The sequence below is a fragment of the Ictalurus furcatus genome, chromosome 23 (genome assembly GCF_023375685.1).
Source record: "Ictalurus furcatus strain D&B chromosome 23, Billie_1.0, whole genome shotgun sequence".
NCBI lineage: Eukaryota > Metazoa > Chordata > Actinopteri > Siluriformes > Ictaluridae > Ictalurus > Ictalurus furcatus.
In genome coordinates, this window is record NC_071277.1 from 20621140 (window position 1) to 20648992 (window position 27853).

Here is a 27853-nt window from a genome sequence, read left to right on the forward strand (position 1 = left end):
CACACATTCCTACGTGTGAGTAGAATTATCTGGATTCGTTCCTCCCTTCTGTTTAGACACATAATCATCCGTAATATATATATATATATTTAGTCCCAAGATGCTGGCCCCAAGGACATCCTGTAATAGAATAGAATATGAAACAAATAGGCCCTACTGGTACCGAGGTTCGGTTAGTACCCTTTCCCCTCCCGAGACTGTGACTATGAGATGTTTTACTTCATAAAGTCAATAAGATCGTATTGTACAAACCTACAGATTTGTGTTGCACTTATTTACACGTTACATTATAATAATAACAGGCTATTATTCATTTAATAAATCTTTATAAATTCTTATTTAGCCTCCTACACATAGCACAATCGTTTCTTCTGAAACCAAAACGCACAAAATGTGCACACACACACACACACACACACACACGCACACACACAAAACAAAACAATAAACCTGCTGTTCGTGAGACAAACCTACAATCTAGTCTAAACTTTAAAATAATATATATATATATATATATATATATATATATATATATATATATATATATATATATATATATAACATATAACAACATAACACATAAACCTATAAAACATCCGGCACGTGCAACAGGTCCGCGTCCTTATTCAGACTGGGGTTTAAACGGGTTTTTTTTTATCATTATTCAATCATGAATCATGAAAATGAAGTGAAATTGACCACACGCACGCGCATGCACACGCACGCACACACACACACACACACACACACACCCACACACGCCCACACACACACACACACACATACACACACACACAAATAACGCGTTCTGTTTTTAATCAGATTTGTGTTTAGTTTTGAGGAAAGTGTTGAAAACTTCACCAGTAAGAACGCAGAGCTCGGAGCTTTTTTCTCCTTCTTCGTGTGTGTGTGTGTGTGCGCGCGCACGCGTGTGTGCTTGAGTGTGACTTCACTTCCCAATTTAGAAAGCAGAGCTCAAAGAAAAAAAAACCAAACCCTCTGCCATCCGGTTTATGGTCTGTATGTGAAAAAATTAGCAGCAGCAGCAGCAGCTAGTAAATGAGCGAAAGCGCGCGCAGCAGAGCAGTCTTCCACCAACGCGAATTTAACACCTACAAATGCGCAAAACTCTCTCCATGACCCTCACACACACCCGGAATGGACTGCACTATTAAGGTCAGGCTCCTTTTTATTGCGCGAGTATTTTATTCGCGAAAGTGCATGTGTGTGTGTGTGTGTGTGCGTGTGTGTGTTTGTGTGTGTGTTTGTGTATGTGTGTGTGTGTGAGAGAGAGAGAGAGTGTGTGCGCGCACCCACTGTCTCTCTCTCTCTCTCTTTTCAACGAGGCGGTGTGTGTGATGCAGCTCTTTTCCTTCTCGTACAAAATTTCCTCTTCCTTCCCGTTCGTGGTTGAATGTCGCCTCTTTAATAACAACAAGAAACCGCTACAACTTTTACACTCAGAATAAAAAACACACTCTGACACGCACACACACACACACACACACACACACACACACACATACACACACACACACACACAGCGGAATGGAGACCGGAGAGAGCCGCAAACGGTAACTCGCGCCTTTGATGTGTTTCTTTTTATTTTCAGATTTTTTTTTGTTTTGTTTTTCATCCTCTGTTCCATGCATGTACATTAATTACCGCACGTGGTCCGGGTCGTTAGAGAAAAGCGCGCGCTGGGGCTAATGCACGCTAACAGCAGCAATAATCATCATCATTATAATACCAGTAATGATGGTAGTGATGGAGGAAAAGTGGAGGGAAAGCGCGTGAAGTGGCGGAGCAGGTGTCGCGCGCCATGAGCACGCGCGTTCAGGACTCACTCACTGGGGCATAAAATCGGACGTCTAATTCATATCCGATCTGTTTTATTTTATTTTATTATTATTGTGCTTTTATCTCAAGCAAAGGATATTGTCGCGTGCATTAATGCGTGAAATAAATAACCCCCTTTTTGCACACACGGTGTTGAATTAGCGGCTTTACAGCAGTGCTCTGTTCGTGTGTTTAATGACTTCCTACAAGCACAGCGTTGATTTGAGGGTTGTGTTGAATCTGCTCTTCTCTGCTAACAGTTTTAGATCCGTTACAGCGTTTAAATGAACACTTCCAGCCTTCAGCTAGAGCCTGAATGCAGCTTTACAAATCCATCAGTGTTGAAATCACGTGTTTTCACAGGAATGCTAACGTAAGACACTGATGAAGCGTGTCAAGTGAAGTGTTAAATCAGCTCTGTAACAGTTAATTCAGGACTTTGTGTTGTGTAACAGGAACATTTTGTACCATGTGGCTCCAAAAGCTCGCGCTTGTGTGTGTGTGTGTGTGTGTAGTGTGATTAAAATCCTCTACACTGCCTCGAGACGCCGTTAATCTATAGTATAAATGTACACAACACACCGCTCACTAACACCTTCATTAACACTTCATTAATTCTGGAGGTTTTTTATTTTTGTAATAACAATAATAAATGAAAACAGTGAAGCGCGCAGACCGGAAATGAATCCTCATGGCTGAGAATAAAATGGAAGAAAATCGAAAAGTTTAGCTATCAGGAATATCAGGCGAGTGTAAAATGATTTGAAGAAATTATTTTGTTATTTAATAAAAAAAATCTAAAACGAAAAATATGAGCTAATTACATTTACATTACATTTAAGTAATAAAATGCTGAAGGCGTTTTATTCTTTTTTTTTATTCTTTTTTTTTGACGCAGAACTGTAATGAAGGCGGATAAATCAGAGGAGAAATGCGTGCGTCTGTCTCCACGCATCTCTGCGTGATGATAGGCCTGTGATTGTGAACTTTTACAGCTTTCTGTCTTTAGAACAAAACAACATTTCTGGCGCGCGCGTTTTGCGCGTTTGTGGAGTTTGCGGACCTGCGCGCGCGCTTCGTGTTCGCGGCCGCTTATTCCATGTCTGGTTGAGTTTTTCTGTTTTTTTCTTTTCGTATTTTTCCCGTTTTATAAGGAATGATCCGAGCAGTCATGCAGGTGGCCTTATCTCAGCTCAACACACTTCCTGTCTCAGAGCTCACACTTTCCGCACACACTGCACACACTTCCGCTCCTGCACACCCCAGAGAAAATATACAGAGCTGACAAACAGCGACTTAAAAACATTATTCAACTTTTTGTGCGGCCAGTTTATTGTTATTTTGGTGCTCTTGGTTTTTTTAGTGCCATAGTGCATGCAACTGCTTCACTCACACTCTTACACACACACACACACACACACTCATACTGCTGTTGATGAGAATGATTAAAACTTGTGAAAACCGCAAGGTTGCAGTTGTTTTTTTGCAGCGCAGCTGCTTGTCTGTTTGCAAAATCAGCAATGGCTCAACTTCTGCTTTCTGTCTCTCTCTCTCTCTCTCTCTCTCTCCCCCTTTCTCTCTCTCTCTAAATACATGCATCCCAAAACCTCCGACTTTGTTCTGTATTTTATATTAATGGACATATTAACACGCCCTCGTTGTAAAATCACGTCAGGAAATAACAGGGATGTTCAAAATCTCACGCGCAATGCTGACTTTAATCCGAATTCTTCTGCTCTTCATGTCCAAACTGATGTCCCTTTAAAAAATTATATATATATATATATATATATATATATATATATATATATATATATATATATATATATATGTATATATAAATATATACATATGCACGTTTACAATTTTTTGGCCATTTTTTTGGAGCCAGAGTTGATGTTTTTTTTGCTTTACTGTAGATTTTTCCTTCCATCCATCCATTTTCTGTACCGCTTATCCTTCATAAGGGGGGGACGGGGGGACGGGGGGGGGACTGTCCCAGGGAGCATGGGGCAGAAGGTGGGGTACACCCTGGACCTGGTGCCAATCTACTTCAGGGCCCATGTGCATTTTTTATATAAGTAGTATTAATTTTTTTAATTTTCCACACACAGAACTTTTTTTTTTTTTTTTAAATAATTGTCATTAGTTTCCAGATTAACATGATTTACAAGCAGCTTCGCAAATAATTATTTGTGATTTCCACCAGTGTAAAAATTAAATTAAATAAAAAAAATACATAACATCATTACATTACAAAATTACATAATTAAATTAAAATAATAATTACCAAAAAATAAAATAAATCACAGACACCACCTCCGCCCCCCCCCGCGCGCGCTTGGAAAGAGCAGAATGTTGCTATAATGTTGTGTTTCTATTCTGCTCTGCACTGAGATTACTGTAGATTTAACAGTATTAAAATAGATCATTAAAATAGATTTAAGTGTATTCATTGTTGTTGTTCCTGTCAATGAAACATTAGCTTGAATGATGTTGAGTGATCTTCTGGGCTGGTTGAGATGCTGGGCTGAAGATGAACTCCTCCATGGTGGAGGAGTAAAATATTGTAAAGGACAATTTCTATTGAGGACAAAATGATAAAAAAAAATATCATCAGCACGAACTGACTGGAAAAAAAGAACCGGAATTTAATTTTTTGTCTTTTTTTTTTTAAACATGAAAATAGTTTGCACTATTTATATAAATTGCATTATTTATTTATTTTTTAAAAATATTTTTCCTTATCATGAGCTCAGCCTGAAGTTCGGCGGCGTTTAATAAATAAAATAGATTGATATTTCATAATGTAATGTAAAATAAATAAGATGTAACGAGCGAACATTATGCTAGCTGCTGAACTCGGTTGAACACTGTGGGATTGACTGGGATTATACAGTGACACGAACACTAACCGGAAACTCACGTTTATATTATTTATTTATTTATTTTGTCGCGATATTTGTAGGCCTATTTTAATTGTCCTAAATGTTTACAAATTACAGCTGTATTGCTGTTTTTATTTCTTTATTTATCGTGAGAATGTATTTGTTGTTTGTTTAGGTAAAAGTGAAGAGAGAAGACAATGTTTTGAACAATGTGTTTGAATCGGTCAGGGGGCGGAGTCAGGGGGCGGAGTCAGCGGTCAGGTAGAAACTCATCAGATATTAGCATTAGCAGTCTGTTTCGCTAGATAATTAACAGGGTTAAAGGATTGGATACAAATAACTGAAGCGTTATTAACTTTTATCTGTTTTCTCTTGATTTTTTGTGACTGTTGTAAAAAAAAAAAAGAATTTAATTGAAGGACTTGTTTTATTTAATTAAACTAATGAAGCGAATATTTTATATAAAAATAACAAAACTGTCAATAAACAAAAGCTAACCCCTTTTGCAGGATGCTAATTGGTGTAAACCAGCATTTTTTCATGATTAGCATCGTTAGCATTTTTGGATGAAATGAAAGACACAGCGAAAGTGTGTGTGTGTGTGTGTGCGTGTGTGTGTGTGTGTGTGTGTGTGTGTGATCTCTTCAGAGCTCTGGGTTTCATTAAAAGATGAGTAAGACATACTGTAATTCACGTGAAAAGAAAAATAACTGCTCTGTGTGTAGGAAATTAAATATGACCATCCCCCTTTTCTCACCTACACAACTGACACTGGTCTGGTTTTCATTCCAGATACACTCAGATCCTGCAGAAAGTGTTGTGTTTGTGTAGCAGGTTGTGTGTTTGTGTAGCAGGCTGTGTGTTTGTGTAGCAGGGTGTGTGTTTGTGTAGTAGGCTGTGTGTTTGTGTAGCAGGCTGTGTGTTTGTGTAGCAGGTTGTGTGTTTGTGTAGTAGGTTGTGTGTTTATGTAGCAGGTTGTGTGTTTGTGTAGCAGGGTGTGTGTTTGTGTAGTAGGTTGTGTGTTTGTGTAGCAGGTTGTGTGTTTGTGTAGCAGGCTGTGTGTTTGTGTAGCAGGTTGTGTGTTTGTGTAGTAGGTTGTGTGTTTGTGTAGCAGGGTGTGTGTTTATGTAGCAGGGTGTGTGTTTGTGTAGCAGGGTGTGTGTTTATGTAGCAGGCTGTGTGTTTGTGTAGCAGGTTGTGTGTTTGTGTAGCAGGCTGTGTGTTTGTGTAGCAGGTTGTGTGTTTGTGTAGTAGGTTGTGTGTTTATGTAGCAGGTTCTGTGTTTGTGTAGCAGGGTGTGTGTTTGTGTAGTAGGTTGTGTGTTTGTGTAGCAGGCTGTAGTGTTTATGTAGCAGGTTGTGTGTTTGTGTATCAGGCTGTGTGTTTATGTAGCAGGTTCTGTGTTTATGTAGCAGGGTGTGTGTTTGTGTATCAGGCTGTGTGTTTGTGTAGCAGGGTGTGTGTTTGTGTAGTAGGTTGTGTGTTTGTGTAGCAGGCTGTAGTGTTTATGTAGCAGGTTGTGTGTTTGTGTAGCAGGGTGTGTGTTTATGTAGCAGGTTGTGTGTTTGTGTAGCAGGCTGTGTGTTTGTGTAGCAGGTTGTGTGTTTGTGTAGCAGGCTGTGTGTTTGTGTAGTAGGTTGTGTGTTTGTGTAGCAGGGTGTGTGTTTATGTAGCAGGGTGTGTGTTTGTGTAGCAGGCTGTGTGTTTGTGTAGCAGGTTGTGTGTTTGTGTAGCAGGCTGTGTGTTTGTGTAGCAGGGTGTGTGTTTATGTAGCAGGTTGTGTGTTTGTGTAGCAGGGTGTGTGTTTATGCATCAGGCTGTGTGTTTGTGTAGCAGGCTGTGTGTTTGTGTAGCAGGCTGTGTGTTTATGTAGCAGGTTGTGTGTTTGTGTAGCAGGGTGTGTGTTTGTGTAGCAGGCTGTGTGTTTGTGTAGTAGGTTGTGTGTTTGTGTAGCAGGGTGTGTGTTTATGTAGCAGGGTGTGTGTTTGTGTAGCAGGCTGTGTGTTTATGTAGCAGGTTGTGTGTTTGTGTAGCAGGCTGTGTGTTTGTGTAGTAGGGTGTGTGTTTGTGTAGCAGGCTGTGTGTTTGTGTAGCAGGTTGTGTGTTTGTGTAGCAGGCTGTGTGTTTGTGTAGCAGGGTGTGTGTTTATGTAGCAGGGTGTGTGTTTGTGTAGCAGGCTGTGTGTTTGTGTAGCAGGGTGTGTGTTTATGTAGCAGGGTGTGTGTTTGTGTAGCAGGCTGTGTGTTTGTGTAGCAGGTTGTGTGTTTGTGTAGCAGGCTGTGTGTTTGTGTAGCAGGGTGTGTGTTTGTGTAGCAGGTTGTGTGTTTGTGTAGCAGGGTGTGTGTTTATGTAGCAGGCTGTGTGTTTGTGTAGCAGGCTGTGTGTTTGTGTAGCAGGCTGTGTGTTTATGTAGCAGGTTGTGTGTTTGTGTAGCAGGGTGTGTGTTTGTGTAGCAGGCTGTGTGTTTGTGTAGTAGGTTGTGTGTTTGTGTAGCAGGCTGTGTGTTTGTGTAGCAGGCTGTGTGTTTATGTAGCAGGTTGTGTGTTTGTGTAGCAGGTTGTGTGTTTGTGTAGCAGGGTGTGTGTTTGTGTAGCAGGCTGTGTGTTTGTGTAGTAGGTTGTGTGTGTGTAGCAGGGTGTGTGTTTATGTAGCAGGGTGTGTGTTTGTGTAGCAGGCTGTGTGTTTATGTAGCAGGTTGTGTGTTTGTGTAGCAGGCTGTGTGTTTGTGTAGCAGGGTGTGTGTTTATGTAGCAGGTTGTGTGTTTGTGTAGCAGGGTGTGTGTTTATGTAGCAGGTTGTGTGTTTGTGTAGCAGGCTGTGTGTTTGTGTAGCAGGTTGTGTGTTTGTGTAGCAGGGTGTGTGTTTGTGTAGTAGATTGTGTGTTTATGTAGCAGGTTGTGTGTTTTGTGTTTGCTTTAGTTGCATGTTTGGTTTCGCAGCAACACTGACTGATATGAAACTCATTGAACAGGAAGTCAGTTGTGGCATCAGTGGCTTATAGAGCTCAGAGTTCATCACAGAGAGAGAGTGTGTGTGTGTGTGTGTGTGTGAGGGTGGGTGTGGGTGTAGATTGGTCAACGTGGCATTCAGAATTAAGGTGTAGTACATTTCTTGGTCATGTGTTCATACTGACATACTGTATTAATAAACCTAAAAAATAATGTCTATAGGCTAGAGGCAAAAAAAGATGCATGCACACATGCACACGCACACACACACACGCACATGCGCATGCATGCGCACACATAACACACACACTCACGCACACACACGCACGGACCCACACACACACGTGCGCATGCACGTGCACACGCACACACACACACACACTAAGAATGTTAGCAAAGAAAGAAAGTGAAGGAGGAGAAAAAAGAAAAGAAAGAGAAAATTGACAGAGAAACTGGAAGATTAAGAGAGAAAAAGATAATAGAAAGAAAAGAAAGGTGGAACAGGGGAAAGGTAAGACTGGGAGGCAAGAAGAAAGAAGAACAGATGGAAGGAGAGTGAACTGAATGAGAAAAGGATGGAAGAGGAGAGAAAACAGAAAGAAACGGTGATGGAGTGATGTGTGCCGGTGTGTGTGTGATGTTCCTCTGGTCAGTGTGTGTGAGTCCGTGTCCACCGCAGCCTCAGAGGCCTGTTGAGGAACTCCATGTGGTCTCATCCGCCTCAGGGTTCGACGTGTGGAGATGCTTTTCAGCTCACCACGGTTGTACAGAGTGCTTATCTGAGTTAGCGTAGCCTTCCTGTCTGCTCTGTCGGCTCTCCTCTCACCTCTCTCATCAACCAGGCGTGTCTGTTCTTCCTCACACAGAACTCACGCTCGCTGGATGTTTTCTGTGTTCCGCACCATTCCGTGTAAACTCGAGAGACTGACGTGTGTGAAAACCCCGGGTCACGGAGATGTTTTCTTCATTCTGCTGTTTGACCTGAATGCTGACCGAAGCTCTTGACCTGTACCTGCGTGATTATATTTACACGCTGCCATGCTGACACGTGATGGGCTGATTGGATAACTGCATGAATGAGCATGTGTACAGGTGTACCTGTAGCTTAGCTTTTAGCGGGCAACTTACATTCCTCTTTATTCGATTATTTAAAAATTCGTATAAGATTATTAATCCACAAATTATCCAATAAAAAGACACGTTTAAGTTTCAAACGAATAAATTAATGTAAAGCTCAATGTTCTGTTCTGTGTTCTATAATAATCTCATTAAATACATATCGCCAGCTCAGAATGTTGTCTATGAAAAACGAGGCAGCTTTTAAAGGCAGGACTGGCTCGCTTTCCTTTCCCGAGGCGCTCTCTTCTCTCTCTAACCTTTCATACCAATGCGTTGGGTTTTTTTGCGGTTTTTGTTTTTTTTGTGGACATGCTTTCACTTCTCCACTGGCCTGATTTAATGGTGCCTGCTCTACATGTCAACCTGAAGCCTCTGGAACTTCTCACACACTAAACTGCCTGCTGCAGATTAGAGGAAACAATTGCACAGATAGAATTGGAGATGATGAGGACGTCGTGTGAAAATACGCGGTGATACGGAGGCTCCGTCCGTCCCGAACCCTGCATCACGGTTCTAGCGACGTGGTGTCGTCGTATTTGGTGTGTGAGGGAGTGTGTGCTGTTAGCTGAGAGTGTGAACTACATCGAGCGCTGACCACAAACTCTAACAGCTAATTAGACTGTGAGCTACCAAGCTGTTATCTTCCTACACGACACGTGACACAGTTCGTGTCTCTTCTTTATATACACACTTTATACCTCGCATTAAAGAGAAAAATGAATCGACGATCGTCGGAGACGCGCCCGGTGTACGAGGCTGACGCAGCTGGTGAGGCTTATTATAGTGTAGCGTTAATGTGTAAATCATCACACTGTGTGTTATATGTCAGGAAGAATTTTAAGAAATTAAACACGTGACTCAAAGGTGAAATTTATCATCATCCGAATCACGTCTAACCTTCAAGCTCCGCATTCAGGATTTACACCACGCCCCCTACACGGGACCTTTTAGGTCTTTTGTCCATGTTTACTCCATGTGTAAGTGTTTTAAAGAAGTCCCGAGTGTTTTATTCCTAGCCAACATAAAAGGTAAAGAAACACTTTTACATATACATTTTAATCCTAGTTACACTTTATCTCATAAACCTGTTGGAAAAGGTCAAGTTACAGCTGCACCTCTGACTGCTACTAAGCTCTGACACTGGAGACTCCTTCCATAACTGTTACAGAAAACTTCATCATACCGTTTACGCTTATATTTTAATCTGTTTATTTTTTGTCGTGCATCCACTGTGAATGAGCTGTTACTATAGAAACGATAACGTATTAGAACGGGGGCATTAATGTTAATATAAACCTGGGATTTGCACCTGCACTACTGTCAGAGCTGCTGTTATAGACAATTAATCAACAACCTTCTGACCAATGGGATAAATACTCATTTATTAGCAGCATTGTATTCAAACGCTCGCTATCCTCAAGTGTACCGAAAAGACTTTGCTGAGAGTCGCAGTGCAGCACAACAGGAAGTGATATTTAGCAATGGGTTGTCCTGTTGCACATTATTAGTGCGTAAGCAGACTGCAGAGAAGTATGGAGCTCAGTGTGAGTCAGTGTAAACCAGCCGAACCTCATCACATCTGAGTAGCAGTACCGCACATCAGACCCCTTTTTACATGGATTTAATTCACCATATTCCTTCCATATGGAGGTTTTTGTTCAACATGAATGAAGTCCAGGCGTTAAAGATACTAACAGAGCTGACAGGTTCCACAGACTGACCAGAAATGAGTGCAAGATCGTTTATATTTTATTTCTAAGCTTTATCTCTTCATCTTTTTGCCATCTGAACTAAACTACTTGCCCTAAGTACTTCTCACTGTGGCCTTATAGCTCTTCCCTGACTCATGAGACTTTAGGTAAACTAATATTAAGTGAAATTTTTTGTAATAAGTGTCAAAAGTTCACTTTGTGAAATATATGGCTAAAGTTGCAATCAAAAGTATTCACCCCCCATTGTAAATCAGGTTTATTGTAAGTTTACAGACTTTCAGCAGTAACGATGAACAAATCAAACAAAAGCAACTGAATAGTTCAACACGATGAATGCTTTTAGTAGTTTCCCCAAATTCAACTCAAAATGCGACTTATAATGACTTCTCCAGTCTCAAAATGATTCACCCCCTGAATAGAATCCCTCACAACGGCACAAATACGTAACACATGTGTTGTCTAAAGCACACGATATAAACTAATCAAGGGATTCATTAGCTGCAGCAGGTGTGCTTGAGCTGGAACACATGAAATTCCTGAACTGGCTAGGGGCAGAAAACATATGAAATACCTGGACAAGGCAGAACAAGGAAGCTATCAACGGCTGCAAGCAGATTTCTGAGAGGGCAGGTTGTGGAAAAACCCTTGAGTGACTGCAAAAGATGAGGAGCAAGACTCGGTGTAACAGATACTGAGGTTTCAGAGAGTACAGTAAGGCGTGTACTAAATGCAGATGGTTTCCATGCCAGAACTCCAAGACGTTCACCGCTACTGACCCAAAAGCACAAGAAAAGTCGCTCAAAATCATATAAATAATCCACAGAAGTTTTGGGATTCTGTTCTGTGGAGCGATGAAACAACACTTTTCGGCACGACGGACCAGCGGTACGTCTGGAGGAAGAAGAATGAAGGAAGAACACTCTGTCCACAGTCGAGCATGGTGGAGGCTCGGTGATGCTCTGCGGCTGCTTTGCATCCTCTGGCACTGGAAACCTGCAGCGTGTGGAAGGCGAGATGGATTCATTGAAGTATCAGGAAATCCTAGGAGAAAACCTCATGCCGTCTGTGAGGAAGGTGAAGTTTAAATGTAACAGAAACATGAGCAAACACACAGAAACAATTCAGTTCAGTCTTATTTTATAGACGTTCTCTCAAAGCAGCTTTACAGAAATCTAGATGTATATTTAACTCCATAATGAACACGCCAGAGATTACGTGATTGAAGAAGGAAGAACCCTCAAGAGGAACTAGACTCAAAAGAGAAACCATCGTCTTCTGTGTCAAACCGGATTATAGTGCAGTTATGAAATCGCTTTATAAATAGCGTAAAATCTGATCATCACGTGTAAGTGCACGCTTCGGATGTTTCTGATGAGGCGCTGGAGCACACCTGAGATCTCAAATTGAACGGGGTTTTAAAAAAAAAAAGAAGATGCCCGTCATGTCCTGCGTTTTTCTTTAGAGATCAAAAAAGTCTAGAACACTTAAGGGTTCTTCTGTTGTCCCTTTCAGGGATGTAGAACCCTACAGCAGAGTGTTAAAAACACTTAATTATCCACTGACTGGTTCCCTGTTTTAATTCTAGAACCACGGTTCTCAAACTGGAGGTTTTGGGACTCATCAAAGTAATTATGTTTAAGTTCAACTTGAATTAATAGAAATGTGTTCTGTGTGTGAGAAGATCCGATAAATAACCGAAATATTACTGTACATATTCAAAATAATGAGATCAATAAAATAAGATAAATCTTGACTGAAGCATTTTTTAAAAGGGGTCTCACTGAGAACCCCTGTTCTAGACTATTTAACTTTAGTGTTTAAGCAAAAATGTAAATAAATAAAAAACTGTCGGAGCAAACAGAGGCGATTTATACGTCAAGGTGCGAAGTGACCGGTTTCTTCAAAAACGCACTGTAAATTTAGGAATTTCTTACCAAAGAAAGAGAGAGTGAGGGTGATTCTGCTGCCTTTAGGAAACTGTTTCCATGACGACCATAAAAAGAATCATTTATGATCGTTACAGTGTCGCGCACTTTGTTAAATCCATTTCCTCCATGAACACTTACGCAATATTCTGTTAAAACGCCGGCTCTGCGTGTCATATGCCGCATGACGTAACACACGCGTAACCAATCAGTGATGAACAGTGCTACTAGCCCCGCCCATCACCACCCCAAAATGATGTAACAAAAAGGATTCAGATGGAACCTTTAGTAAGGGACCAATACCAAATATAGATTGAATCTTTATCAGTAATCTTTCAGCGAATAGTAAATCAGGTATTGATGATGTCAGTGATCTATTCTGTTGTGTCAAAAAAGCGAGCACAATGAAGCGCTCAAGGTCGCCTCCTCCCCGCTCAGTGACCCCACCCCCACCCTAAATCTGGGTGTAAATAGTTTTTCCAGTTCGGAGCGACCCCCGTCTCTCTGCGTTTCCGTTACTCCCGGCTCGAGCCAAAAGGTTTCTCCGCACATGGACGATCGACTTCCTGTGGGCCGCCGAAACTCAGAGCGGTGACGCATGTGAGCACCGAGGACAATGCAACACAACACACTGCCTCTCTAAACACACGCCGCCTAACACAAACACACACACATCTGAATATATTACACACGTCTGAGGTTGGCACACACACACACGCTTCAAAGAGAGGATTTAAAGCAACTCTTACATACCAGAGCGGGTCTGACTTCCTGTCTAGTTAGTGTTCTTAGTAGAACGTCGGCTCTTTAAAGACCTTCTCCGAAAGATTCGACTTCTCGATGGTGTTTATTTTATTTTAGAATGGTTTAGACGACTTAATTTTAGCACACAGGCTGGTATGTGTGTGTGTGTGTGTGTGTGTGTGTGTGTGTTATTGTGCATTCATCAGTTGAATCAATTTATGTATAAATAACTCACAAAATACAAATGAATTAAATAAAACATAAAGTTCACTGTTAAAAGTGAAAAGGTAAAAGTCTGATGTGTTTAGCGTCGCTACGTATCTCTCTAGACACTATCACCGCTAACAGTATATATGCTGACTAGCTAATTAGCTCGCAGAGTACTAGCTAACTACTGAATAGCTACACTAGCACAACACTTTCTTTCCTCACAACTTTTCTTCATCACGTGTGTTTGAAACATATTCTTTGCACGTGACGGGATTTCTGAAAGGATTTTTCCGTCATCTTGACTGCTGATACTTTGCTGATGTATGCTGTGTAATCTGCCAGGCTTTAGCCACGTGTGCCGATTCAGTTGGTGTTAATCTCATATGCTCGTCACGGATTATTAGCTATAATATACATCTGTACCACTTTCTGTTCTTTTAGGTTTTCTTGACAGCTGTTAGAGTGAACTCGGATAGAAACACTAGCGTGTAGGGCCTAGCCTTCGATTCGTCCGAACCTTCAGCTGTGACGTGGATCAGATGAAGATCTGCGATCAAGATACATTTCCTAGGAAATTCATAACCCTCATGGGTTCTTCTGTAGAGAGAGATGGAGAACCCTATAACAGAGCGTTCCTATCACTTTTAGCACCCCTTAGGACTAAATAAGTACCCTTTAGGAAGACCGTGACACTAAATTATCCAAGGAACCCTTAAAGAACGCTGGATAAACCCTTTTTTCTAACAGTGTACCAAGTACAAAGAAGCTGAAAGCCAAACTCCTGACAGGTTTTTAGGTATTAAGTGTTAATAAAATAATTATTTTCTGTTATAATTGTAATTACACTACACACTTACCCAGTTAATACAAACGCTATTAGAAAAAAAGGCTTCTTCAAGCGTTCGTCGGATAATTAGAAGTTCTACTTGGATAGGAAAACACGTCAACGTAGAACCTTGTGGGTGTTCAGTCAGAGGCTCATCTGCAGAACCCGTAACAGTTCAGGAGTTTTCTGAATGTAGTACATTTATTTATGTAAGTCTTTCTATTAAAATCATGACCACCATGACGAAAATATGGACCAAAAAACATGTTCAGGGCCGAATCGAGACACTGATCAAAAACGTTCGACAGACGACGTCTGGTTATGACCTGGGTCTTGAACAGATCCTGTAGCTTCTCACTTGGAGTAAACCTGTCATTCAGAAGAGACACAAAAACACCTCGAGAGATATTTTGGACCACACTGTGACTGTCAGACGTGTAAACTCATCCCCATACGGTGTAGATCAGATTCCAGAGAAGATCAGACCACGCCCTGCATTGTTTATCTGACTCACAGCAGAGATGATGATGATATGGTCTGCATACAGATGCAGGATGAATCATCACATTACTGTATTCTCCATAATATACACCAGAGTCACGTACGGTCAGAGCTGTCTTTGTGTTTTAACCGGCTATTGTGACGCATGCGAACCTGACGGGGCGTTTAGCGGCCTGGAAAAAAAAATGCGCTGGAAATAAAAGTCACCGGGATTGGGAAATGAGACTGTGTGTGTAGCAGTTCATTTCAGTAGTTAAAACTGTAAACCTTTTGTATGTACGTCTGTATGTATGTGTGTATATATGTGTGTATATGTGTGTGTGTGTATGTATGTACGCGACCAGATAGAAAACAAAGGGAGAGGCTGTGATCTATTCTTTATATTTAAAAAAAAATAAGAAAGAAAGAAATTTCAAGCGATTAAACAGAGCATCTTAAACAGAGTTAAACAGAGATGTCTTACGTGATGTAACAAAGTATCCATAAGTCATTCATTTTCACTGAGAGCTGAGATGCGTCAGGAGGCGGAGCAATCGTTAGTGATGTAAAGTGGGCGGGGCGAGTGACGCTACAAACGACGGTGCGTTTCACGTATTAGTTCCTTTTCGCGGTTTTATCGTTTTTATTTGAAGTGTTTTATTTATCCAAAACGGAAGTGTTTTCACGTAGAAATGGTGAAAAAAGCGTTGACACTTCAGACCACAGTCTCGTTCACACTCGTAATAGCCTGATTTTTGGTCCAGGTTGGTGAAGATAATAACGAGAAGATTATAAACGAGTGACTCCTCTATTTATTTCCGTTGCTAGCTATGCTAGTCAACAGCATTTTTTTAATGCTGTCCATTGAGACAGGTTGATCTAGAAGTAGCATCATACTGATATTGTGAAAGAGAGGATACATGCAAAACTAAACCTTGTTTATTAAATGAAGAACCACGTCGCCTCCACCACATCCCCCCCGACCCCCCCCCCCGACCCCCCATCCCCGTACACCGCCCTTGTTTACAATCATCTGTGTTGTATGACCTCTCAGACTGTGAGGCTAATTCTGCATTTCCTGTCTGTATGAAGCTATTTTAAGCTAATAAACGGACACCGTCTGGATAACACACACGTGAATAAAGTCTAATCTAAATATGGAAAGACATCAACAATGATTGTGTTCAGATGGGAAACATATCATCGATTAAGAAACACACGAGACACACAAACGCTGTACTGTACTAAACATGCTTATTCCCTGTGTGTGTGTGTGTGTGTGTGTGTGTGTGTTGTAGGAAGCTCTGGCGGTGGTGAGTGAGGATCAGTCCATATTTGAACCGGCGTTTGGAAACATGAAGTCTGAGATCACGTCTCCGGCGGCGCAGGCCGGATTCAGACAGGGATCAGAGGAAAGCACAGAGTCCGAGTGGACGAACACGACCGCGAGCAATCCTGTGAAGAAAAACGAACACGTCAACGGAGCTAGGTAACAGAACAACACACACACACACACACACACACACACACACATACCAGTATTGTGTTTAAACTCTGCTTAGATGCTTGATTCTGATTCTGCAGATTTGTGCATTCAGATATAAAAAATTGTTAACACATTGGTTTTTTTTTTTCAATTTAAGACACAAAATTTCCCAGCACTTTTGAATAAGATTGAGTTGGGGGTGGAGTTTGTGATGTCACTGAAGATTACGAGATTTCAGCCTCAGATTAACCTTTGCTCGCTATTTTAGCTTCCGCTCACTAGGTTAACTTTCAGTCTGAAAACCTTCAGCTGCAGAACCTTTCTGCTCACTTAGCTAGCCAGCTTAGCTAATGTTAATGATCAGCGGATAGTGGCTTATCACGCTCACGGTGAATTCAACTCTGTCTGCTGTTAAATAAACCAATAAGAAAACGAGGATTTAGATCGAGACTCTGACACTGAAATCCCACTGAATACTGTGAGCTAGTTTAGCAGCAGTTAACTAGCCTGGTAGAGAGGGGGCCCTGGATTGAGCTTGGAGAAATCTGATTGGCTGATGATAATCTTCAGACAGAACTAGATGAAGAGGTGGATTTTTTGTCTGTGTATTGTATACTGGTGTTTCTAAAAATATTGATGTCAAAATCTGATTATAGCTCTGTGTGTGTGTGTGTGTGTGTGTGTGTGTGTGTCAGTCGTGAGTCTCCGGTTGAGGTCAGCGCTGCTAAAAGAAGTCGTCACATCAGCAGTACTGACGGAGGACAACAGCCGTATCAGCCGTCATACCCGGAGCCGAGGACGAGTCCACAGAGCACCACGGAGGAGAAAAGAGTCATCGTCCCTGCAGGTGAGACACGCCCCCATCACCCCCACAAGCGAGACACGCCCCCATCATCCCTACAGGCGAGACACGCCTCCATCATCCCTACAAGCGAGACACGCCTCCATCATCCCTAAGTTATACACGCCCCCATGATCCCCACAAGTCAGACACACCCCTATCATCCCCACAAGTCAGACACACCCCTATCATCCCCACAAGTCAGACACACCCCTATCATCCCCACAAGTCAGACACACCCCTATCATCCCCACAAGTTATACACAGCCCCATCACCAGTGGGAGCTGTTCAGCTAAACTAACACTTTCAGACGGCGTAACTCTAGAAGATGGTGATGGCTTGGCATTCTGTCAGTGGTTAAATAATGCTAAGCGGTGATCTGTTCGCTTATACCAGGAAGTCGTGGTACTGATAGCCGAGGTGCTGCCCAAACAGACGCCATAAACTCATGTATAGTTTTAACTAACTAAACATATCCATTATAGGCAAGTAAGAACATCACCTAGATATCTAGCATTAGCTTGCTAGTTTCTAGTAGATTTGTTAAAGTAATATAAATTAGACACGTTAGCTACCTAGCCGGCTAAACCTGTTACATTCTTACTTAGCACTGATATGAAAGTTAGCTGCTTAGCTGAGGTGAAATCTTTGATGTCAGGTTTGAGAGTATAGGGTTAAAACGAACGTGTTCATGAACAGCACGACATTTTAGGAAACAGAGTGACAGTGACATGGGCTGATATCCCATCATGCACTGCACTCAGGCTGGGTGTGTGTTCCTTTAATAGGTAGAGCTTCAGTATTCGGTTTCGAAGGACAGTTTCTCTCTGTTACACACACACACACACACACACACACACACACACACACACGCACACATGTACACACCATCTCTTTACCACAGGCTCTTGCATCACAGAGGAAGTGGATTCTTTTCTGCGAAAAGTTAAGGGCAGTTCGGTGTAGAGCTCTGTGTGTGTGTGTGTGTGTGTGTGTGTGTGTGTGTGTGTGTGTGTGTACACTTTAGACTCAATTGATGAACAGGATTGAAGATCAGGAGCTTCAGCATCTCTTTTATCATACACACTAACTATTTTTAAAATACTTTTTATGAATATATTTTTATCTGCGCACTTTTTGTCCACCAGAGTGGATTTTTAGTAAAAGTATTTTTTTGTATTACGTTTTGTAAATAAATTCACACACAGAGACAATCTATATAGATATCTCTGTGTGTGTGTGTGTGTGTGTTTGTGTGTGTTTGTGTGTGTGTGTTTGTGTGTGTTTGTGTGTGTGTGTTTGTGTGTGTGTGTGAGAACATTTGATGATTAAAGCTTTAATCCCACATCAGGAGGAAGTATGTGGTTTTTTCCTCATTTGGGTATCTGAGAGTTTCCTGCACACATCAGCGCTCTGTCTCTCTCTCTCTCTCTGTCTCTCTCTCTGTCTCTCTCTCTCTCGCTGTCTCTCTCTCTCTCTCTCTCTCTCTCTCTCTGTCTCTCTCTCTCTCGCTGTCTCTCTCTCTCTCTCTCTCTCTCTGTCTCTCTCTCTCTCGCTGTCTCTCTCTCTCTCTCTCTCTCTGTCTCTCTCTCTCTCGCTGTCTCTCTCTCTCTCTGTCTCTCTCTCTCTCGCTGTCTCTCTCTCTCTCTCTCTCTGTCTCTCTCTCTCTCTCTCTCTCTCTCTGTCTTGCTTTCTGTCTCTCTCTGTCTCTCTCTCTCTCTCTCTGTCTTGCTTTCTGTTTCTCTCTCTGTCTCTCTCTCTCTCTCTCTCTCTCTCTGTCTCTCTCTCTCTCTCTCTCTCTCTCTCTCTCTCTCTCTCTTTCACTTGGGATAAATCCTGGAAACAGGGAAAGACGTTCGGGATGTTGGATTTGTTTGATCTGTTGATTTCTGTTCCCGCTATGAGTGACTCATTATGGGTGATGGGTATTAGTGATGAGAATTCCAGCTCTTTTCACTGAGTCAAATCATTTGGCTCAGCTCACCAATAAGAGTCGACTCTTTCGGATCCTGAACGACTTTTTTTACGCGTTTTTTCGAATGAACTATTACATGGTCACGTATTTCAGCGCTGTACTTTATCACAAACATGGCCGACACTGTGAAAATTCCTTTTGATTCAGTTAACAAAATCATTATGAAATATCAGTGCGGACAGGATAAAGTTTACAAATTCGATTCAGCTCTCAATGTAAAGGACACGTAAAGGAGTCGACTCAAAGAGCCGACTCATTCATAAACGACACATCACTCATGCGTGGTAAACACAGGGCTGAGTCACTCAACACTTGCACTGGGAAACCAGACACGACACTGAATCATAGTTTAGGTGTTGGTGACGTGAACTTATGATCATTTTATCTAATGCAAAGCTTTACAGCAGCTACATGAATGAATAAAATTATACAAAATCTAAAATGAGTCAATTCACAGGTGGAGCAGGTATGTGTAAAACCTAAAGGGATATAATATTAGGATATAAATGGATATTATTATTATTATTATTATTATTATTATTATTATTATTATTGTTGAGAAAAATTACATCTCAGTGTTTGTAATTTAAATAAAGTCTTTGCATCGTACTTGGAAATGAATCCATGCTTTACATGTAAAATTCTCCTTTTTATTCCCCTCTCAGACCCGGAGGTTTGGACTCAGGACCATGTGCGTCAGTGGGTGGAGTGGGCGATTAAAGAGTACAGCCTGGTGGAGGTGGACGTGTCCCTCTTCCTCCCGCTGGACGGCAAGACACTCTGCAAAATGTCGAAAGAGGACATGATGCGTCTCACGTCACCATACAACACCGACGTCCTGTTGTCACACCTCAACTACCTCCGCCAGAGTAATACACACACACACACACACACACACACACACACACGAGACTGTAACTCCTTTATGCTTTATTTAATGCCCTACTGGAATATTTTATTGCTGGAGATGTACAGTAACGTGGGTGTTCGCTAATGTAACTAGTTACATTTCTGAATAACAAGGACAGAGCTTACGTTAAATTTTTCAACCAATCACAGATTGAAGTTCTTCACCATGTGATCATTAGTGTGAACTTGGCTTCTAGTTTTAATCTGATGATATACAGTAATACAGTCTATCAAGAACCTTGGATTCTGTGCCTCTCCACTCTTCCTCCAGACTCTGGGGCCTCGATTTCCAAATGAAATGCAACGTTAGCCATAATCATCGAGATTAAAACAAAAAAGGCTCGAAATATTTCACTTTATGTGTAATGAATATAGAAAATATTATAATTAAATTATGGGGGGAAAAAATGAACTTTTCCACGATATTAAAATTTTTTGAGATGCATTTGTAGTTAGAGTACTGACTGCTGTCCTGCTAGTTGTCAGATAGCTACCGCTAAAGAGGTGACATTAACATGATCTAACATAACTACTTAACATTTAGGTAGCTTGTAAGTTAGCTAATGTCGCTAAACGGTTATATTGTGTAATGAGTACTTGATGCTAAGCAATACACAGAACCAAGGAAGTGAAAATAAATGCTAGTGGTGAATTTTGGTGCTCTGGTTCCCATCACTGAAAGGAAGAGAGCATCGACACTGTGAAAATGTATTTATTTATTGTGTATTTGTTGTGTTTGTCCTGCAGGTAGTCCGACCTTCTCATACCCGACGACTCCCACCAACACACAGCCCCCGCCGAGACTACAGGTCAAAGCCGGTAAGAACAAACCTTTCAAAAGATAGTGCACAAAAGAAATTCAAACGAGTACCCCAGTTTGGAGGAACCAGTGACATCGGTGTTTCCTTCCATACACCTTTCCCATCGTTTAACCTGGCAGGACGATGTGATCTGTAGGGAGGCCATCATCACTTTCTGGTTTAGCAGCTTAAAGCTAAAGATACAACTATTTCAATCTGGTCATATACTTTGCAGAATGGTAGATATCATTGAGCTTGTTTGGGTCAAAACATCTACAGTATAAAGTATTCTTCCAATCCCATGATGAAAACCTGGACATCTTTATTAAGTGTGTTAAATCATGATTAACGTTAACCCTGATGTCAAAACCAGGAAGCTCTTAAACAACAAACATGGTGTAGAGGAACTGCAGAGGAAATACACAAGAAGACTTCTCAACCACACAAAGAAACACAAAGGGTATAAATAGCATGTGGAAACAAGCAACAATGAACCAATCAAAAAGGGAGGGTAAGTTGATTACAACAGGAAACAGTGGCCATATAAGGAAGATGAGGGGTAAAAGGGGACAAATGGGAATGTAGCATGGTGGGTCGACAGGGATGAAATATTGGGAAGATGTTACAAAGCCACCCGGGGTCTGAGGGACACACCACCTGGGGCGAGGTTTGAACAAGGGTCCAGGGTAAGAATACAGTGGATGGAGCAGAGACATTAGAGAGGGACAATAAATTAGCACTAAATAAATAAGCACTTATATCAGGAAGGCAACTGAAATGTTAACAGAGGCAGAGACACACTCTGGGTCAAAGATAGAAAATGAAACAGACATGGTACCAGGAGCAAGTACAAAGACAGAAGATCAGGAACTAATTTCAACTGAGGAACAGGAACTGAGACAGTAGGTGAGTTCTAGACTGGAAGAAGAACAGGAGATTAACTAGGAATAATTTGTAGTTTATAGGGTCTACACTAGAAACTCTCACAGTGTTAGCAAAGATGGTGCCTCTGGGATCTGTAGAAACAGGGTTGCAGGGTAACTCAGGGGCAATGCAGGGTCAAAGTAGCACGTTGGTGTGTCAGGGAACTCTCCTTCTGGTGGATGTGGGATCTAGAACAGTTGTAGGTTAGCTTACTTGCATGCCGACGGGTCAAGAACCTTGCACTCCATAGAGTCATGGAACTTGTATAAAAGCGGGTCAGGAAACTGCATTCTGGTCTATCAGGGCTCCTGCATTGTTATGGGTGACAGAGATTACAGTCCTGGGAGCCAGGGAACATGCATGGTGGTGGATCACAGAACTTCCACATTTGTGGGTCAACTTGCATGCCGAAAGCTTTAAAACCGTTATCATAAAATTATTTTTCAAAAACTTGCGAATTTGATAAAACAGTGTTCAGAATGCATTTTGTTTTGTTAAAGAGGGTCTCGGGTTCTCCAGCAACCCAAACAAAAAGTGACGGCTAAGTAGTCTTTGACTTTTCTTGCAGTTTCAGACAGGAAGCAGCTGCACCGCAACAGGAAACTGGGTGCCCCATTAGGACACAATTGACTATTTTGTTATACATGCATTAACCTGCAACAAAAGGACACTCCTCCTGAGGGACTGTGGGTCATCTTCGGCTCTCCTTAGGTCACTTTATTCAGGCTACCGCTGTTTCTCCAGGGTCTTGAATGTAGCTCTTCCTTCCTCTCTCCTTTTCCTGCAGAATCTCCCTCCATCAGCTCCTCCTAACTCCTTTCTGAAGTACAAACAAAGAACGCAGTAAAACCTAAATATTACGAACACGCAAACTTTTTTGCCTGAGCAAAGCTCAAACGGTTATTTCTAATTTTATAACGCGACCTTACTGTGGTGCAGTTTGTTTTCATCACGGTAGTAAAAAGTGCTAACAATCACAGAATAAAAATTCTTTACACGTTATGCTGTAAACACTTTGACCCGACCGAGTTCATGCAGGTTTAAAGTCCCAACCCTGATCAAAAACAATAACGTTTACACCCTCAGGGCCTGCACTTCCTGTCTGGGGATTATAAGGATCACAAAGAGAAGAATTATTGGGGAATAGGTTGAAAAGGTTTTACTGATGTTTAAACAGTTAAATAAGAATACATCAAATATACAAAATATGGAAATAATATTACTTTTAACATTTTAACAGTAATAATTCCTAACAGTCCAAAATGCTACAGCAGTAGTTGCTGTAGTTTAAAACCCTGGAGAGTTCAATTTCAGCTCTTCTTGTCTTGTTTTTGTGCAGAAAACAGTTTTGAGGAGATCAGCAGGAGAAACAGCTGGTCGTCGGGGGCCCTGCCAGTTCCTAAAGGTACTGAAACACACCTGATACACACCTGATACACACCTGATACACACCTGATACAGGATACAGCAGATTATGTTTTATTTGTTTATTTAGGCCACATTTGTTGTTTGTCACTGTGGAATTATATTAATGAAGTTTAAGTTAATTAAAGATAAAAACACTTTTTTGGTTGGTTAATGTAAATATTTCTGCAGGTTCTCCAGTGGAGCAGCAGCACAACAGCAGGATCACAGAACCTTCATCTAGAGTCATTCAAGGTAAAAAACTAAGACAATAAAAAAATGACAGTTTTTTTATTTGTTTGTTTTTGTTTTTGTTATAACTGACCTGATTATTATCCAGCCGTTTTTTCATTTTTAGATCCGTACCAAGCGTTAGGGCCGATAAGCAGCCGCCTCGCTAATCCAGGTAAGAAATGACAGATATTCAGGACGCTAAATATTTAAACTAAGAAAAAAACATGACATTTTTATTCACTTTAAAGACTTTTAACTCACTGAATCTGTTTTCAACCGACCTGCTGAGAGTTATTTTATTTCTGAGTCACCGAGTGTGTGTTACCCATAATGCACTGCGTATGAGCGTACATCACATTAACCCTAAAGTGCAAAATACAGGCCCTACCATAGTCCGTTATACTATACAGTACTGTACCATACTACACTATACTATACTATACTATACTACACTATACTACACCATACTATACTATACTATACTATACTACACTATACTACACCATACTATACTATACTATACTATACTATACTATACTATACCATACTACACAATACACACTATACTATTCTACACTATACTACACTATACTACACCATACCACGCTATACTATACTATACTATACTACACTATACTATACCACACCATACTATACTATACTATACTATACTATAATATACTATACTATACTACACTATACTACACCATACTATACTATACTATACTATACTATACTACACTATACTACACCATACTATACTATACTATACTATAATATACTATACTATACTACACTATACTACACCATACTATACTATACTATACTATAGTATACTATACTATACCATACCACGCTATACTATACTATACTATACTACACTATACTACACCATACTATACTATACCATACCACGCTATACTATACTATACTATACTATACCATACTACACCATACTATACTATACTATACCATACCACGCTATACTATACTACACTATACTACACCATACTATACTATACTATACCATGCTACGCTATACTATACTACACTATACTACACCATACTATACAATACTATACTATACCATACTACGCTATACCATACTATACAATACTATACCATACTACGCTATACTATACTATACTATACTATACTACACTATACTACACCATACTATACTATACCATACCACGCTATACTATACTATACTATACTATACCATACTACACCATACTATACTATACTATACCATACCACGCTATACTATACTACACTATACTACGCTATACTATACTATACTATACCATGCTACGCTATACTATACTACACTATACTACACCATACTATACAATACTATACTATACCATACTACGCTATACTATACTATACTATACTATACCATACTTCGCTATACTATACTATACTATACTATACCATACTACGCTATACTATACTATACTATACTACACCATACTATACTATACCATACTACACTATACTATACTATACTACACTATACTATACTACACTATACTACACTATACTATACTATACTATACCATACTACGCTATACTATACTATACTATACTACACCATACTATACTATACCATACTACACTATACTATACTATACTACACCATACTATACTACACTATACTACACTATACTACACCATACTATACTATACCATACTATGCTATACTATACTATTCTACACTATACTATACTACACTATACTACACTATACTATACTATACAGTACTGTACCATTCTACACTGTACTATATTATGCTTTAAGGTACTGTACCATACTACACTATACTATACTATAATATACTATACAGTACTGTACCGTACTACACTATACTATACTATAATATACTATACTACACTATAATACACTATATTATACTATACTATACAGTACTGTACCATTCTACACTGTACTATATTATGCTTTAAGGTACTGTACCATACTACACTATACTATACTATAATATACTATACAGTACTGTACCGTACTACACTATACTATACTATAATATACTATACTACACTATAATACACTATATTATACTATACTATACAGTACTGTACCATTCTACACTGTACTATATTATGCGTTAAGGTACTGTGCTATACTACACTACACTAATACTTTATCCTATTTTATACTATACACTGCACTGTACTATACCATATGTTACTACAGGGTACTATGCTATGCTATAGTATTGTGGTGTGATTATAATTTTCCCCCGGCTCTGCAGGTTCAGGTCAGATCCAGCTGTGGCAGTTTTTGTTGGAGCTCCTGTCAGACAGCGGCAACGCCAACATCATCACCTGGGAGGGAACAAACGGCGAGTTTAAGATGACCGACCCGGACGAAGTGGCCAAGCGCTGGGGCGAGCGCAAGAGCAAACCCAACATGAACTACGACAAGCTGAGTCGCGCCCTGCGCTACTACTACGACAAGAACATCATGACCAAAGTGCACGGCAAGCGCTACGCCTACAAGTTCGACTTCCAGGGCATCTCTCAGGCGCACCAGAACCACCCGACCGAGGGCAGCGTCCTCAAATACCAGACCGACGTGCCCTACGTTCAGAGCTACCACAACCACCAGCCCAAAGTGAACTTCATGAGCGCGCACTCCGGCCCCATGCCCGTGTCCTCGGGCGGCTTTTTCCCTCCCACCACCAACTACTGGAACTCAGCCACCGGCGTCGTTTATCCCAGTTCACCGATGCCCCGACACCCGGCCACACACTCGCATTTAAACTCTTATTATTAAAAGCAAGGCGAGAATAAAGTCAGTGGATTTGTACTAACAGATCCACTGTTAATTTGTGGAGATTTATGTCATAGAAAAGACTGTTTTTAATCCTCCAGCGCCGAGAAAAAACAACATTTGGTCGTTGGACAAAAAGATACTGCATTTCAAGTCTTATTATTAAAAGATGCAGATCAAATAACAAAATGTCCCTATTTAGCTTTTAAAAAAAAAAAAAAACTAACTATTCCAAAGGGCTTATTTACAACTTAACTCTTATTTGGTTAAAGAGGAGCCAAGGATAAGACTTGGAGCATAACAGGGACAAAAGCCATTTTCTTGGCATTTAAAACCTATCGTAAACCTCGACTAAAACCAGAGCGCCAACGCTGGGTTTGTTCAGACCGAGACAATTAGGTTTTCTATAAATATAAAGGATTGTTTTTGTTATAAATTTGTTAAAAACTACTGGAATTTGATGGTGAAAGTCTTTTATGTCCAGAGACGCATTCACAGCTCAGCTCGTTTTTTTATTATTATTATTTATATAATATGACGTCCATCACGTGTGAAATTTACCACAAACAGCTTCACTGAGTACAGTATATAATTACACCTCAGCTCAAACCTTTTATTCTGGAGGACAAAAAGGATCCAGAGGGAAAAATATAGCGTACAAATAGAAATACAGGACAATTTATGACATAACACTTTTAGTAAATAGTAAAGGGTAATGTTTGATTACATTCGTATTACATCTGTTAATTCGGAGGATGCTTTTTATTCTTATATGTGATGCAGAATATTGACTGTAGATCTCTGGGATGTGAACTCACAAACTTCTGGTCACTAGAGAAGAAGTAAAATCCTAAAGGGCTGCAAAACATAAAGGACTTCAAAAGAATAAAAGATTTTCTTTATTATATAAACCAAACTTTTACCAAAGATATATTACTTGTAGCAATTACACACACACACACACACACACACACACACACAAGTGTAAATAATATTTTGGTGTATAAAAGGGCAGCAGTTTTCCTCCTCGGATTACGAAGTCGTATGCAGCTGCAGTGCGTTTGTCTCTGTATTGTTTTCATGACTTTGTACAGAACTGTAGACCCTTAGGACATGCAACAACATCACACTTTTATATGTAACTATTTTATAAACCAATTAAGTAAACATGTATCTCACATTTGCTTTTATTTTTTGCACTCAAAGTCGTTTCCTCTGTTTTATTATCAAGCTCATTTTGTGACAATAAATGTATAAAATTCAAATATAAATGTCCAACTTTTTAAACTTCCTTTTTTAAAAAGAACAGAAATGTCATTTGTAGAAGAAAGCAAATCTGTGATGACAGAGAGAGAGAGAGAGAGAAAGAGAGAGAGAGAGAGAAGCAGCCAATCAGAACTTTTTAAATTGACTTAGTAGCCATTATTATAAGGTTTTCCACATAAAATAAATAAATAAAATAAAAACAACAACAACTGGTAAACAAAAACAAGTGAACAAACCAGATCTAGTCTTCCATCATATTTACATTTATCTCTTTCAAATGATAGACAATAGCACAAGGTTTATATTTCTCATTTTTGTATTCTGAGTGTAAGTATTATTTCCAAGAAGTTCTAACAGTTATTATTATATCATTATATTATATTTTATTTATGTAGGATCATTATTATTATTATTATTATTATTATTATTATTATTATTATTAGATTCTGGATACAAGGTTCAGGATATTTTCAAAACTTTTTAGCATATACACATATATTTTGTCTTTTTCTGGACCTTTTATTTT

At 40.2% G+C, this 27853-nt stretch overlaps 1 protein-coding gene across 3 annotated transcripts; it reads left to right on the forward strand.

The window, feature by feature from the left end:
- The first annotated feature begins 921 nt into the window (after window positions 1-921).
- Window positions 922-27349, forward strand: fli1rs (Fli-1 proto-oncogene, ETS transcription factor-related sequence). 3 transcript variants are annotated; one of them, XM_053611670.1, is made up of 9 exons: window positions 922-1176; window positions 15990-16180; window positions 16873-17024; window positions 19660-19863; window positions 20651-20722; window positions 22967-23032; window positions 23224-23286; window positions 23372-23437; window positions 25541-27349. In XM_053611670.1, the coding sequence occupies exons 1-9, from the start codon at window positions 1159-1161 to the stop codon at window positions 26062-26064; spliced, it is 1356 nt and encodes a 451-aa protein (XP_053467645.1). In that variant the 5' UTR covers window positions 922-1158; the 3' UTR covers window positions 26065-27349. The 3 variants fall into 3 exon arrangements, with proteins under 3 accessions (XP_053467645.1, XP_053467646.1, XP_053467647.1); XM_053611671.1 differs by having other exon boundaries at window positions 927-1176; window positions 23390-23437; XM_053611672.1 differs by lacking the exon at window positions 922-1176 and adding an exon at window positions 1229-1574.
- The last annotated feature ends 504 nt before the right edge of the window (window positions 27350-27853 follow it).